This window comes from Vigna unguiculata, chromosome 1 (assembly GCF_004118075.2).
Source record: "Vigna unguiculata cultivar IT97K-499-35 chromosome 1, ASM411807v1, whole genome shotgun sequence".
NCBI lineage: Eukaryota > Viridiplantae > Streptophyta > Magnoliopsida > Fabales > Fabaceae > Vigna > Vigna unguiculata.
Genome location: NC_040279.1, coordinates 5,797,751 through 5,812,343, shown reverse-complemented (window position 1 = coordinate 5,812,343; position 14,593 = coordinate 5,797,751). Strand labels below are relative to the sequence as shown.

Below are 14,593 nucleotides of genomic sequence, written 5' to 3'. Positions count from 1 at the left end.
TACTGAATATATGGTAGCTTGATATTATTTAAGAAAGAGCAATACTCTGTTAAAATTGGAAACATGTTTGGTGCAGTGTTCATGGTAACTCAAATTCAGACAAAAATGGAATTGAATACATGCATACATATAAACAAGAGTTACGACACCAGAGCAGAGTTAGAAGGGAGCTACAACATAAGATGAAGAAATAGCAAGGTGCAATGTCTGCAACAGAAGCATTAACCACTATTTTTTGTAGAACCTTGTCAACTGAAAATGATTAGGTTTATGCTATACAAAGAGACAAGGAAATTTGTTAGTGGTTTCAGCCTCACCCAAAGTATGTTTTGTTCTGGCTAGACAGTACATGGTCAAATAAATGCTCAGCAACATTGCTAATTCTCTATGCCTTGTTCACTCGGATTTTTTGCCCTTCTAATGACTGCATTCAACAAGACATCAGACAAATAACAAATCACTTTCAGAGTAACATTTAGAGAAAAACTAATTACTAGTTCAAAGTCTCGTTTTCAATCTACAACATTCAGTGCTATTAAAAAACCAGACCAAAAAATCATTAAAAGACAACATGGATAAACATAACAAAAAGGGAGACATATGAGATGAGATGAGACCAGACCAGCTATTACATCACTATTTTAGCAATATGGATGTGCACTTCTATGTTTATAAGCAAACTAGATAATGGAAATTAAGCAGGCTATTTTACTTTATAAATCACCATAACTAAGCAGGATAGTTTTTCAGTGAGAGCCTAATGTATCTTCACAAGTTCTAATGATTTGGGCTGATTATGAAACTAATGATAGATCAAAAAATTAGTCATAATTAGAGCTCTTCACCCCTTCCCAAGGATGTATTATGTGGGAATTAATTAAAATATGAGATTATGTTTGATTCACTTGGTGGATTGTATGCAACATTACAACATGTGTAACATTGATGACAACAAGTATACAAGACCTGCACCACTATTATCCATAAGCATGATTGCAAAAAAGAGTGGTAAGAACTAGTTCAGATTATAAAGAAGATAAACAAAGCTGGAATCAAATAATGGAATTTTTACTGAACTAGATTCTTTCTTGAAGCAAAGTTCACAGAAACCACAATACAAAGATGACCAGCAGAATGTAATAGGTCTCTCTTGCCTAGAAATTGTCAAGACTCCTAGCTCTCCCTCCCCTAAGAGTAAGTTTGGGTGTGGAATTTTAGAAGGAAATCGAAGGGAGGATAGACTTTGTATTTTTAAATTAATAGAGATATTTGTAAAAAGAATAGGACATTAATTCTGCGCTAATCTGTCACGTTTTCTTCTATTTTAAAAAGCTATGGACTAATTAATATTTATTAAATGAAAAAAAAAAATCCCTTCTCTTTCTCACAAAACCCCATTCTCAAACATTACTTTCTATACACTCAATCTGTTAACATCTTTCTCTCTCCCCTTTTTAGACCAGTCAATACTAAAATTGATATAATCTGAGGTAAGTGTCAGATTCATAACTAACTATACATCAGAAGTGGATCCCAATATGAGCACAAGTGGTCCAATGATCTCCATGTTCTTTCTTCTGATGTATGTTCCCAAAATTGGGGGTCTGACAAGGGAATGCATTTTCTAGGTGCTATATTTAAGGTGCCATGTACTTGAAGTTTATTTGGATACCTCAACTTGAAAATAAATGAGAAGTAAACAACTTACAGAATTGTTGAGAGACGAGATTGCAGCTTCTACATCCTCTTCTGATGAAAAGGTAACAAAACCATACCCACTGGATTTTGAGGTACCAGGAACCCGTGAAACCTTGGCACTCAGAACTTTTCCCTTCTCAGAAAAAAACTTTTTAAGAGTATCAGTTGTTACTGTCTTGGCTAGATTTCCCACATACACCTTGTGGGGACTGTCAATAAATTGAGATTCCTCAGCTTGGAATGAAGGCAAATCTGATCCTGATAAAGGTTTTTCGGTAACATTTACTTTGATCTCACGCCCTCCAATTTCCTGCCATAGAAAACATGAATTTCACAAGTCCTTGAAGTGATATAAAGTGTAAACTGCTGAATGAACATTAACAATCTTTATAAAGGTTCCTGCATATTCTGCAATGATACTTACAGTGCCGTTAAGTTTCTCAATCACAGCATTTGCGTCCTCAACAGTTTTCATTGTAACAAACGCAAAGCGACGGCTCCTTCCAGAATATTTATCATACATAACCTATGAGCCATGAATTAAGAAATGTTAACAGTACCCATAATCATACTACATTATTTGGTATCCAGATGAAGGATTCCCATATATTCTGACAGAACATACAAATAAAGTTATCACTTTTGGATATATAAAATGCACTAATCAATATACTATAGTAGTATTTAGTGTATTTTTGAATCCCGGGGATATTGGCGTATTAGGTCCTTCACTAAATTGTTCAATTCATGTCAATACATCTACAACTATTCCATTGAGCAGTTTAGCATACAAAAAAAATCTATAATAATACATAAAAGGTGATACCAATTTTTAGTGTACACATTTCTTACTTTAGTAAGATTTACTCTTCAACTGCTACTGTACTCTAACTTCCGTTTACTTCTCAAAAGGGTGCAGGGAACTACTATAAAATATACTTGCTCGTGTTTTCATAATGCCTTTCCACTATCCTTATCAGAGAGGTTTTCCAAAATCCAACTCTCAAACTCACCTTAGGCTCTACATCAGTGAATCCCCAGCTGGCACTGTTTTTCACATACACACAAACCATGCTTTACTGTAAAGTTGATACAAACTACCTAGTAAATCATATCACTCCTCTAAATACCAAATAATGATAAAACCAAAAAGAACACCCCATTTCTATGTTTATTTAATAAGCAAAAACAAATGCACTACTTCAATAACAGTTGTTTGTGTTTACTTGCATATTGAGGTATTCCTATAAGTTTCAGTCTATTGGACCCACATGAATTTATTCAGTTCCTCACCACAAACCACACCCATAGGATTCATCCATAAACTATTGTAAAGAAGACTTGCACGAGCTAACTTTAGCTGCAGAAGTAAATTCCTTTTTTCTTTCTTCGTATTTTTCTTATTAAGAACACCTTACAAGAAGTTTGTCCTAACATTATCTTAATTCAGCACATTCCCACACAGGAAAAGCTCTAACTCATAACCTAGGAAACCAAAAACTTTAAAATTGGTGAAAGGATGAAAGTTTAAAAACCTCAGCTTTCTCAACAACGCCATGTTCTTGAACAATCTTGGCGAGCTCATCGTTGTTGACAGTGCGGGGAATGTTTCCAACGTAGAGCCTTCTGGCGGCCTCCGTCACCGTGGCCTGTTCAGCCACCGCAAAGGGTCTCCGGAAACGGCGCCGTGTGGTGAAAAGGGGTCGCAAGTGGGTGGTGGAGGATCTCAGGTTGAAGAGAATGTGGGTAGGGGAACTTGAAGGAGTAGTAAGGGAAAGGAGATTCGGAGGCAATAGAAGAGAAGAGTGAAGAGAAGCCATTGTTGTTGTGGTTTGTGTTTGTGTTATCTGAGACCGAAGAGGATATTATAACTGAACAACAAAATTGAGGTTTTGATTTTGCAGTGACAGAGTTGGATTGGAGGTTTATCTTGTTATCTAAAGTCGTGTTGGTCTCGGACATCCATTTTTATTGGGTCGGGTTGGTTTCGGATTCGGATAATTTAGTATGGAAATTAGCTAACGTAGTGATTTTGTAAATTATTCTACTTCAATTTTAAATGTATAAAAATATGTAATAATTATTAGTTATGGTTTATGATGCACTATATCCACGTCGATATGTTTATTCTGAAAATAATAGGACACGATACGTGATATATGAATATTGAAAAATAGGTATAATAATTTTTAAAAATATAATAAATATGTGATTGTTATTGTGTTAATCAAAATTAAAACTATATGTACTAAAGTTATCAACATAAAAAATATAAATTATTGTCATCATAAAATTACCACTATAAGAAAACTCTTAAATAATGACTAATTTTAGTAACCAAAATTAAAGACCAATTTATAGCCTAATTATTTTGCAGGCCAAAATCTTAGTAGCTAATGTTAGTGACCAATTTAGAAACCAATTATTTTGGTAGTCAAAATCTTGGTAGATAATGTTACCGACCAATTTAGAAATAAATTTCATAATAAAAATTATTTTAATTATCAATTTAGAGACTAATTATAATTTTTTGGAACTATTTTAGTTACCAATAATTTTTAGTTTTAAATTTGATACTTAAATTGGTCACTATATAGTGACTAATTATTTTTGTTACTAAAATTGTTCATTATTCAAAGATTTTCTTATACTATACTACAACTTTGTAAATTAGATACTTCACTAATAAGTATTGATAAACTATCTGGTACGAAGATCCTATCCAGGAAAGAGTATGATCGTTTTTGAATTTTAATCCTCAAGAGGCACAACACGAATAAATCAGAGAAGAACACGGAATAAGACAAAGATGGAGGATGCCACAATCTAGCAGATTGATAAAGTGAAGATTCACCACAAAGATGTTAATCTTTGATAAGAACCAGAGGCCTAAGCCAAGAACAAAGAGAACTTTCTCTTTAACGAAAATCAAATTCAATATATGACTAAAAGTGTCTACATTATTTTTGGTACCTCTATATATAGACACACAAGTTTAAGAAAACATGAGAACCCTACAAGAAGGCCTAAACCCAAAACATAATAACATAAACTAATTTATAAAAGCCCAAAGCCCAAAAACATATAACATAACTAATTTCTAAGAGGAAACCCAAAGTCTAAAAATATAAATTAATCTTCCTAAAAGTTATCCTTCAAATGTGCTTCAAGCCATGATCTTCATATTCTTTGAATTTCAGATTGCTTGTAGCATTATGAGCCTTAAATAATTTTGATCTTTCAATCTCTTACTCCTTGCCCTTGTCATAGGTCATTTAAATTGTAAAGGTTCATCTTTAAGTTCTTCTTGTATGGAATCTTGGGATAGTCCTCTATCACTATCCTAAAATATCATATACGGATATGTGTCGGACACAGATACGTGATCCAAGTTGAAGTATTTGCATGATAGGTTATGGTTAAGTTTGGTTATTGCCAAATTATAACATTTGAGGATTAATTAGATAATTGGAAATAGGTTATGTGGATTTCTGAGGGGTTTGTGTTTTGTATTTGTCAAAGGCCTGTGAAAATTTTATAAAGTTTTTTTATAACTAGAAGATTAGATATTAGGTTTTAAGTTAAATCATTCCAGAGGTCCCCATTTTTGTAGCGAAATTTCAAGTAGTACAATAATAGTGTTAATTATGTGACACGTGTCAACACATGTTTTTTTTAATTTTTTGAAATTTTTTTAAAAAAATACAAAAATTGTCACGTGTCAATATGACATTATGCCATGTGGCAGAGACAATGTGATGTGGCAGTGGCGGCGCCATGTGTCACTGTTGGATGTGAAAAGTCTCAATGTAGTCCTGTATTTGTTATTTTGTCTCAATTTGGTCTAATTTTTTTTAAATTGAATAAATTTCATCCTTATATAAAATTTAATTTTTATATAAATTTTACAATGATATTTTTATTATAATTGATATTTTTAACAAAATTAAGTTTATTTAAATGTATATTTTGCATTGAATTTTATTTAAATTTTGTTTTAAATAATTATATATCTATAATTTATAGATAAATGTTAGAGTTGATTTAAAAATAAAAAATTTATAAATTTAAATATAAAATTTTAAAACAATTTTATAACAATTTTATAACAATTTAAAATAAATATATGTTAGAAAAAATTAATAAATAAAATTATGTGTATAATTGTTATTATTTCTATTGGTAACAATAAATAAAATTATAGATAAATGAAATTTTGGCTTACCAAATAATTTGTTTTTTGTGATGTCTAAAGCTGATGTTTTTTCTATTATATTATTTTATGCTTTAATATCTTCTACTCTTACAATTGATAAAGATGTCTATATCATGTATTTATGTTAAGTGTTTTGTACGAAAAAAAATTATAACATAATTTGTCACACTAAAATTAATTAAGCATTTGCAAGGAAAAAAAGTTTATCTTGATATTTATATGAAAAAAAAGCTTATTGATAATCAACCTATTTTTTTATCAGATTTATGAATTTAAAAATATTGTTTATGACATAAAATTAAAATAATTATTTTATTTGATATCATGCTTATAATTTTGTGTATGCTGATAAAAAAAATATTCATATTAAAAATTGACGAGATGATCAAGTAAAATTAAATTGTCTTCTAGAGTTTTTTTTTTGTTTTTTTTTAAAAAGGAGTTCTTTTAATGTTTTCTTATTTAGAAATTGCCTTGTTTATGATGTGGTTTTTGAGTGCAGTAGGATTATTAATTCTAGACATGTGTTTTGGTTGGTAAATAATATATTTGTGATGATTTGTTTGAATTAAGTATCTTTATCTTGTAATAAAATATTTAATAGTTTTTCTTTGATTATTACAAAATATTAAGTTGTGATATAAGACATGCTATTATTATAATAGTTGAGAAGTTTGGTTAGAGACCATTCAAATTATAAAATTTTAAGATGCAAAATTAACTAAATAGAGAAGTGATTATACATGTCTTTATAAATGAGTGCTTTTTTTTTTTTTTGAAACTCATGATATTATTCATTAAGTAACATCTTTATATAGTGATAATCTAATGGTGCAACGAAAATAACAAAAATGCTTTGATATGGTAAATGTTATTCTACAAGTTCTAGCTTGCCTAAAATTATATAGGGTAAAACTTTATATTTTGCTTGTCATATTTTGAACATAAAAGGTTGTGATAAAAATTTTTATGAGTTATGAAAGAAAAAAGAATTACATTTAAAATATTTTAAAGTGTGTGGTTGTCTTGTAAAGGTTAATATACCTCTTAATGAGAGAAAAATAATCTTTGGTTAGTTATACTGATGAATTTCTAGAGATGTTTCCTTCAAATGATAAATTGACTAAATTTGTTTGTGATACCTCTAGTGTTTTGACATCTAGTGATAATATTATTTATGTTTCTTCTAGTCATGACATTCAATATGTGCAATTTATTGAGATTATTGAATGGTATATTAATGCAAATTGGATTTTCATTTTGGGTGACATAAAGTGGAGGTGCAATGTCATGAAAATCTAAACAAAATGTTGTTTCATGATATACCATGGAAGTAAAGATTGTTGTTATAATACTAGTGTTGCTCACACATATATTTATTATCTATATGATTTATCATTATTAAATAAAAATATACCACCTATTACATTGCATTTTAACACTCAAGTTGTTATATATATAAAGCTTATAGCACAAATTTTATTGAAAAAATCCATAGAGAGTGTGTAACATCCCATTTAAATAATAATATAATTAAATGAAATCTTATACTGGATAATATAAAGAGCCAAGTTCCTGAGTATAAATTCACCCCTTACAGTTATCCAAGATACTTAAAAGGAAGTACTAAGGCTCACTACAATGCCTATAGCCTAAAAGGAGTAAAAGATAGACAATATTCGAAATAAAGTCCTAGGGGCAATACAACACACGGGCCTTAGCCCTAAAAGAAAGCTCAAATAAGCGAGATCCAACCCAGATAGACTATGCAGTGGAATCACCATTTCCTTGTTGACCACGAGGAGTTCTCACATCTGCTCACATCAATAAATTGATGATCATCGCAAAAGGAGAAGAACCCCATACGAGACAACCAAACAAGCAAACAAGGTAAGCTAGAGTAGAAATAGTTTATCAAGCAGTCACATGCTATTACACAATCCAAAACAATATTCATCAACCAATCATGTTATAACTTCTCAAGCAATACACTAGACTCAGACTCGACTCAGACTCGACTCATCTGAATTACATATAATCAGGTCGGATTCAGCGGATGCTTGCACTTTTGGTGGATTAATTTGTTTCAATCCCCCACACACAAGGTTAGCCCTTAATGAGTTTCAGGCCTCCTGTTACTATCACCACGAGAGTCAGTCCGTTCTAAGTGAGACTAACTGACTCCTTAGAATGTCAGGATACAACTAAATTATATAGATGGGGCACCACCATGGACTCCCACTAACAAGGGCCATGAAATTACGTCCCGACCACTAAAGCACTACCAGGAAGTCTCACCTAGAGACTCGTGGATTTACGTACTGACAACATACCAATCACATTCCAAGCAAACAAATAATATTGATCATGCATTTAACACCTCACGCCATCCTTTGTAACCCATCCTCATTTATATTCCATATTGACTTCATACCATCCCATTCTTCCCAATTCGGGGATATAAAACTTCACCTCATACCAATACCGTGCCATCAATGTAACATTATTGTTCATATCGAATTCATGACCACATATATAACCACCCATTTCATTGAAATCGCATGCCAATATTTATCCAAGTTCATCATTCACAATCCATGAATCACATCACTCATGCAAATTCATTCATCTCATACTTTATAAATGCATACCAAGACATACATATATCACAAAATAGTATTCATCCCAAATAAATGAGTGCCAACATTTAAGTACCTGCAATTCCATATAATAAAGCACAACCCACAACCATAATTCTTACACCAAAATTCCTAAGAAAATTTATTATCACAAAACCAAAATCATTGCAGTAATGCGTGACACATTTCTCAAGCTACAAACATCTAATCGACGGTCCAACTGGTCAAACCATAAAATAGCATGTTATGAACCAAATGTCAAAATTTGAGCTCAATCCAACGGTTAATGAGTTGGGAAAATCAATTTTACTAAAACTGCGCATATCAGAAAAAAACATAGTCACCCAACGACCAAAGTCACTTGCCCAGCGACTGTGCGACGCATCCAAAATATGAGAAATAACGTCAAATATCACAGTTTCATGAATATTTGAACCCCTAACTCAGAAATATACCAAAAACTAACATTTCTCCAATCTATTCTCATATTTCACAAAACATTATTCATATAAAATAGAAATAACGTGAAACCCTAGCTTCCCTTACTTGGAAAGGGTTTAGCAGAGGATTCTGACACCACAATAATGAGTACAGCAGCTCTAAGAACAATTTAGGAAGCTGGAAAACAGTGGAACCATTCAAAATGGGTTACCAAGGTGAACCCTAGTTAGACTCAAGACTACAAAGCTGAAAACAAAGAAGACACGGGGGAAAATTACTTATGTGAGCAGAAACAATGGAGTTGCGTGACCTCGAAGAGGGAAATGTGCAGACCCTAGCAGCGCTTCTGTTAGAAGGGAAAAAGGGTAAGAGCACTGTCTTGCAAAGTGTGGTAGAATGAGAGGGGTTAGGCTGCCTTAGGAGCTTTGGACACCCTATGGGCCAGCCCTAGGCCCAACTAATTTGGGGCAGCCCTTTTTAAATTAGGGCAGAAATAAAAAGAGGGTTTTACAGAGTGAGACATAAATTTATTAGAAAGTTATCACTCATGTATTAATTTTCTTGACTTTGTCAGGTCAGAAAAAATTGTGGATCCGCCTACCAAAGGATTGATGCATCAATAAGTACTTGAGTCGTCGAGGGAAATGAGACTATATAAATTAGTTGCAACAATGGATACCCAACTCCACATGAATGACGATTCCATGGAATGGAGTTCAATGGGTAACAATAACGAAGTTGTTGTTACTAAAGTACACCAACTAATTTGAATAATTTTTATGTCTTATTCCTATGACGAGGTGTACTATAAATTGTGACAATAAATTGTGGATCCGCCTACCAAAGGATTGATGCATCAATAAGTACTTGAGTCGTTGAGGGAAATGAGACTATATAAATTAGTTGCAACAATGGATACCCAACTCCACATGAATGATGATTCCATGGAATGGAGTTCAATGGGTAGAATAACGAAGTTGTTGTTACTAAAGTACACCAACTAATTTGAATAGCTTTTATGTCTTATTCCTATGACGAGGTGTACTATAAATTGTGACAATAATTATGTTGATGTGTATGCATTATTATTGTACGGGTGTGAGTCACAAACCACCCTTGAGGGTTTACCTAGTGAGTGTGATGGTGGGGTCGTGTGCACAAGGCCGTGTGCACACACTGATTATAACCTAAAATAAACAATGATATTGTATGTGTTATTTACTAAAACCCGGTCATAGGAGATGTAGCTCAAGACAAATAAATCTCTACATTTTCTCGGGTGGAAGTTTATAAGCATTAGGTGTAAGGCTCAAATCCGGAAGATTCTTTATGTTGAACTACAATATTTTGTTTTAAAAAATAATACATTTTGTTTTATTTTATTTTTTAAAATTATGTGGGAGATTGTTAGAAATATTTTAATATAATTTAAAAAATAAAATATTTAAAATAAATTTCCTATTGTTACTCAAGTTTTCATGAACTTTTAATTTTATTGGTTAATGTTATTTATGATTAATGACTATATTCTTATTACAATTTACTCTTTTGTCTCCATTTTCTATCTACAAATATATCACCTAGGTGCATGGGGAAAGAAACAACAAACACTAGAGTTCCCTCATAAGGTTCTTTATTTCTTCTTTATACTATATCTTAGAACAATGGTGTTCATAAGGTTCAGAGATCTTTCGTTGCCCTCGATCGATCTAATGACTGGTTGTATCTTGGGAGAGAAGTGCATATGATTTTATTTTACCTTGTGCAATAGGGACGTTTTTTCAAAGGATAACATTATGTCTGTCTTAACCTAGACTATTTCTATTCCTTCACTAATCTACTTTTATCTCTCATTGTTATAAGAATGATTGAATCTCTCTAATTAATATTCCTTGATCCATAATGTCTTAATATTATTATTACTCTAGTAATTATTATTAGGGTTAATTATGTTTTTAGTCCCTCTACTATTATCATTTTTTGGAAATGGTCCCTCCCGCAAACGTTAAACCATTTTGGTCCTCATGAATTTGAAACTACTGATTTTAGTCCCTAATTTGTGAACGACGTTAAGTCTGTGAGTGTGTGGCAAACGGTGTTCCAGGTAGACTCCTCATGTTGCGACACGTGGTTATTCAGATTGAGACACGTGTTGACACGTGTTAAATGACAATTTTTTTCTTTATTAAATTAATATTATATAATATATTAGATGAAAAATTTTAACATGTGCGTTATGTCTTCCATTAGCAGTAAAATGTTTCTTCATAGGTCAAAAGTGTTAAGTGAATTCGGTGGAAGTTCATAGTTTTATCGCGGTGAAAGTGGAATACGAAAGGTGTGCGAGTAATTGTGGAGGGTGTGCGAGTAATTGTCGAGGGTGTGCGCGTGGTGCGTCATTGAGTTTGTCGGCGACGTTGTTCAACCATCATCGGCTGGAAATAGAGGTAAGTGTTTTTGCTTTCGTTTCTTATTCTTCATTTAGGGTTTTGCTGGTTTTGATTTGGGGGAAAATTTTTTGGGTGTTTCCAGTTTCGTCCATGTGTGTCATTGTAGTTTCTGGTTTTCATTCTGATGGGTTTAGGGTTCTGTATTTTGTTGTTGCACAGATGGGTTTTTCAGTCGTCTTCCATCACATGGGGAAGTTTGAAAGGTTTAGGGCAAGGATGTTGCGTTACGAAGGTGGAGAGGAACATGTAGTGCGTGGATTGGATCCAGACATGTGGTCCTACTTCGAAGCGTTGGGTATTCTGAGGAAGGATTTTAAGTACGATGGAGAACTTTATATGTGGTGGAAGCCTAAGAAAGGGAGAATGGATAGAGATCTAAGGCCATTATGTGAAGATAGGCATGCTTTGGAGTTGGCCGAATACGCAGAGAACAGAAACGAGGAGGTTGAGATCTATGTGGATCATCTGGTAAGTTCTGCTCAAGTTATTGAACTTGTTGAAGAAGTGAATGGTGATGAGGTCACAAATTTCACCCATTAATGGCCAACAACTATGGCCTAAAACGGATGCACCACAAATCCTACCCCCAATATTTAAGACTCCTCCTAGAAGGCCACGAAAATTAAGAAGGAGAGAACCTGATGAGGATGTCAGTCACTCTAGGTTGGGGAAGAAGCATCTTAGAATGAAGTGTAGTAACTGCGACCAATTTGATCACAACATCAGAAGCTGCAAGCAGGGAAAAACCAACAAGGTGAATATTGTTTATTATAATGAAATCATATGTCATATATTTACAAACTTGGAGCTAATTACTGATGTTATTGACAGGGAAAACAGAAGAAGAAGAAGTTTGCAACAGTTGCCACTGCAACTGCCACCGCAAATTCATCCAGGAGAAAGACGACCTTAAGATCTGTTACCATCACAAGAAGAACAACTAATAGGAAGGGAGGAAGGTCATCCAAGGCCCCGAGCGGCGCACTTAATTTAGGTTCACAAGCAAGTTCAAGCAACCCACCAACTGGACAACCCATGTGAACAATATTGGGAGTGGTGTTATGTAGTGGTGGTCACATGGACATTTTGATTTAAAAGTATTTTTTGTTGTTAGCTGTGATGACCTTTCCAGTTGTTGTTGTTTTAGCTTTAGGAGACCGAAACTGATCATTTGGACCACTTGCACCACTCTTTTAAATATTGTAGAAGATGCTACTTATTTTGATGTGTTGTTATATATCACATTTGGCCCACAGTTTTGGGTCCTTATGCTTCATTACATTTGTTGATGATTGATTAAAACTTCCTTCATCATGCTTGATTGAAATTGTCATGGCCATGTTGATGTTTGATATTTATAGAATTTTGATTGATTCCATCATAAATTTTCATGTCCAGGTTATAAATTTTCATGGCCAGGATATTAATTTTCATTATTCGTTTACTGCCATTGATTGATTCTATCATAAATTTACATGTCCATGTTATAAATTTTCATGCCCAGGATATTAGTGCATATATAAACTTACATTAATACCAAATCACCAATTCAGTCCAAATGAACAAAATTCATTACTACCAATTCACAATGCCATTAACTATTTACTGGTGGTAGCAGGGAATAAACTTACATTTCATTAACAAACTTAAATTCAAAATTCAAGATTCTGCACTTCATAACACAAACTTAAATTCAACATTCTGCAGTTCATAACAGTTAAGAAATCACCAACTGCTTAAAAACTTAATCCTTACAATTTGACTCCAACAGAAATAAAACACAAAGTATGACAGTAAAACCCCAAGACAAGATAAAAAAACAGCTTTATTTCTCCCAATTTTCTCTCTACCAATAACTTCTTTAGTTTCGCATTCTTTTGCACCAATTGTAGTATCATTGTGTCACTGTAACTTAAATTTTCATTCTCTCCTTCTTCAATCTCAGGCTTCCATTCCAATTCAGTTTCCATCGTATCAGCCCATCGAAAGTAGTTACAATGTGATTCACTCTACAATACAAAGTATCAAATTTGTTGATGATTGCCACAACCCCACAAAAAAATTAACGAATCTGAAAACCAAAAAAAAAAAGACGCACTGCCCAATTTCGACACCGGAAGAAAAATCTGCCATTATTCTTTGCAGTAGTTGCTTTAAGAAGCAGTAATTGGTCGCCACAACCACAAACTTTTCTTCCAAATTGAGAAGATCCCACATACGCAGAAGCAGAAGATGACGACGGAACACCCTTCGACCCACCATTCCTCTTCATTTATAAACCCTAAAACACAAAAAATCTCAAATATGGCGTGGTGCACAAAAAAATCCCAAATACTCAAATCAACCTACCTTATGTTGATTTCAATTATGTTTCTTCACATTAGAACCTCAGGGTCTCTCTTCCACAATCTTTCTCTTCGATGCTTGGACAAACCTTCCCTTTCGACCCTCAAAAATGAAACGCACATGTTAAAATTTTACATCTAATATATTATATAATATTAATTTAATTAATTTAATAAAGAAAAAAATTGTCATTTAACACGTGTCAACACGTGTCTCAATCTGAATAACCACGTGTCGCAACATGAGGAGTCTACCTAGAACACCGTTTGCCACACACTCACAGACTTAACGCCGTTCACAAATTAGGGACTAAAATCAGTAGTTTCAAATTCATGAGGACCAAAATGGTTTAACATTTGCGGGAGGGACCATTTCCAAAAAATGATAATAGTAAAGGGACTAAAAACATAATTAACCCTTATTATTATATTAATTTATATTTTTTATTATTAATAGTATTATTTGATTAATTATGATAAATTTTGAATTGAATTCAAATGTTACATTCTGATTCTTGACCAATAGAAAACACCCCCCTTACATTGCATGCATTCTGTCTCATACTATAAAATAATTCAAAAAGTTTTCCTCTTGTTTATTTTTATAAAAGACACTAGTTTGAGACAATACACACAAAAAATCATTTATTTACATAATTATATTTAAATATTGTAATTATGTATAATTATGTACATAATACTCAAATGAAGAATATGATAATATGAAAAAAATTAAATTACTAGGGTAAGAGATATAAAAATATTTAATTATAAATTTATAATAATAATAATAATAATAATAAT

General features: G+C 32.6%; 1 protein-coding gene across 1 annotated transcript; it reads right to left on the bottom strand.

The window, feature by feature from the left end:
- Nucleotides 1-3,615, bottom strand: LOC114173782 (30S ribosomal protein 2, chloroplastic). Its single transcript, XM_028058379.1, has 4 exons — nt 3,234-3,615; nt 2,123-2,224; nt 1,709-2,008; nt 1-424 (listed from the first exon to the last, which is right to left on the bottom strand). Exons 1-4 carry the CDS (start codon nt 3,516-3,518, stop codon nt 386-388), a joined length of 726 nt encoding a protein of 241 aa, XP_027914180.1. The 5' UTR covers nt 3,519-3,615; the 3' UTR covers nt 1-385.
- Nucleotides 3,616-14,593: the final 10,978 nt, after the last annotated feature.

Bases quoted from the DNA above. Each gene is read 5' to 3' on its own strand.
- LOC114173782 (XM_028058379.1), bottom strand. From the start codon at position 3,518: ATGGCTTCTCTTCACTCTTCTCTTCTATTGCCTCCGAATCTCCTTTCC. The intron at 2,009-2,122 runs GTAAGTATCATT...TTTCTATGGCAG, and splicing joins TTGAGAAACTTAACGGCACT to GAAATTGGAGGGCGTGAGAT. The intron at 425-1,708 runs GTAAGTTGTTTA...TGTTGAATGCAG, and splicing joins TCTCGTCTCTCAACAATTCT to TCATTAGAAGGGCAAAAAAT.